The sequence below is a fragment of the Dendroctonus ponderosae genome, unplaced genomic scaffold (assembly GCF_020466585.1).
Source record: "Dendroctonus ponderosae isolate FM_Combo_2020 unplaced genomic scaffold, Dpon_F_20191213v2 Dpon_F_20191213_6, whole genome shotgun sequence".
In the NCBI taxonomy this organism is placed as follows: Eukaryota; Metazoa; Arthropoda; class Insecta; order Coleoptera; family Curculionidae; genus Dendroctonus; species Dendroctonus ponderosae.
Window position 1 is genome coordinate 505,208 of NW_026018814.1, and position 2,317 is coordinate 507,524.

Here is a 2,317-nt window from a genome sequence, read left to right on the forward strand (position 1 = left end):
CAAGATTATGCCAAAATTTAATGTTTTTCGTCCCGTTTTTGCTCATTTCTCGGAGGCAAAATGAGCAAGAACGCTCATTTGTACATCATTCTAGAGAGAAGAAATAAATGGCCTTTTTAGAAAGTGAACCATCGATAAGGAAATGTTGGTAGTTTTCTAAAAAAATGCTTGAATTCAAGAAGTTTTAGATTTGCGTGGTTGTTTTTTGAGTTGCAAAATCCACTTGAACATGGCGCTGCTTTTTTCGAAGTTTTTCAAGAACCATTCGGGCCACAAAATTCGTTCGTGCTGCAAGTGAGCTCTTTGCTTCAAGTATAGCACATGTTGCAAGATTTGTGCATAGAAGTCATAGCAGAATTAAAAAACCGGTGTAAAAACTGGACAAATTCATCATGAGTGTATAGAGAGAGTGTACAGTCGTAAATAAATACACTTAAGTGCGGAAGTTTGGGTCCAAGGCGATGACTAATAGAATTGCATTTTTCATTATTCGAAAATTGCGTTTGAATAAAGCAACCAATGAAATCTCTCACAATTACTCAGTTAATTAAATGACTGGCACTTTGGCTTCTTTAAGACTCCAACTGGTAGCAGCCATTTGATCATTTATGATTCAAACAACGTTGCTTGTTGCTGGTTTATTTTCATCGTTCAAGGTTTGTGCGTTTAATGGCTTCGCTTGCGTCCATAGCGCAAATCACACCATTATGCAAGCGAAACAATTGACGGATCTAATTCTTTTCACAAGGCGCCTACTTTAAAGTAACAATTAAATGGCATGCAGATCAAGCCACTCGAGTGCTCGTCCATTATTTCTTGGGCAATGGAATTTAGCGTAAATTTATCCTTGAATTAAACAATTTGAACAATGTCGCTGTTCTTGGGCACCTTTCACCTAACCGCCGTGCAGCAATTCGACTAAGATTGACTAACTATGTAGACTCGTCCAAGCTCGGAAAAGAGACAAGGTTTATTTTGCATGCAAAAAAATAAAAATATTAATTTGAAAATCTTTCCAGTGCCACGATAGCTCAAAGCTACGACACATTTTGGATAGGAGTGGAATCCCGGCCGGTGGAGATAACGAAAAGAGGAGCCGACGATCCACAAATCGCCTTCCCCACACACACTCATGAACCGACGCCGCCCAACTTTACGCCACCTCGAGTCCAAGCCACTTTGGAAAACATCGATCCTTTCTATGTGGGCTGTTCGGTGGCGAAATTGTGCTTTGGATCACCAGCCAACTGTGTTGGAAACAAAAATTGCAAAGCGGTAGGAAACATTTTTTAGGCCGAAATGAATTGATATCAGAAGACGGTTTGGACCTAAAAAAAAAAACGCGTCAGTCAATGTTCTATCCGGTAGTTAGAACTAGACGTCTGGTACTCTAGCGATTATCTACGTATGGAAAAAATCTATTTGCGTTTTTGGCTATTGTTTGCGACTATTTACGTTTTTGTAAAATGATATTTTCTTTTCAAAATGAGCGCACTTCAATGTTTTTTCCGTAGAAACCACTTGAATGTTGTTACTCTATTGAGTATGTAGCAAAAACTCTCGTAGTATGAGCAAAAATGTAATCGCGGTTTTGAAAAATTCGACCTCTTGCTCCCCCCTTATGAAATTTTCGCCCAAAAATCAAAATTTTGCCCTTATCGGATTCTTTCCGACCTAAGAAGCTGCCCAATGGCGAACATGCAAATTGTGGGTCGAAAATAAGGAAGATATTGTCCGTTGAAGATTGCGACCGCTCAAAAACCGTTCAAAATAGACAGAAAATGTTGATTATTTGGGAACTTGAAAGGCTCCGGTGTCTTTTAATCAGTTGGTTGCATTCCTTGTCTCTTTCCGATGAAAATGATGTATCACTCGAGGCATTTTGCAAAACTTGAACTTTTTTCAAAAATCGATCCCTTGGTCCCCCCTTATGAAATTTTCGATCAAAAATCAAAATTTTGCAATCGTGTTTTCCGCCCTTATTGGATTGTTTCCGATCTAAGAAGCTGCCCAATAGCGAACATGAAAGTTGTGGGTCGATAATAAGGAAGATATCGTCCGTTGAAGATTGCGACCGCTCAAAAACCGTTCAAAATAGACTGAAAATGCTGATTATTTGGGAGCTGGAAAGGCTCCGGTATCTTTTAATCACTTGGTTGCATTCCTTGTCTCTTTCCGATGAAAATGATGTATCACTCGAGGTATTTTGAAAAACTTGAACTTTTTTCAAAAATCGGTCCCTTGGTCCCCCCTTATGAAATTTTCGACCAAAAATCAAAATTTTGCAATCGTGTTTTTTGCCCTTATTGGATTGTTT

The 2,317-nt window shown here is 38.9% G+C and overlaps 1 protein-coding gene across 1 annotated transcript in view; it reads left to right on the forward strand.

The window, feature by feature from the left end:
- LOC109541891 overlaps window positions 1–1,293 on the forward strand; it is a 15,198-nt gene extending 13,905 nt beyond the window's left edge. Inside the window, exon 6 of the mRNA XM_048667235.1 lies at window positions 1,020–1,293. Coding sequence (XP_048523192.1) covers window positions 1,020–1,293 — 274 coding nt within the window. The remainder of the gene's footprint in view (window positions 1–1,019) is intronic.
- Window positions 1,294–2,317: the final 1,024 nt, after the last annotated feature.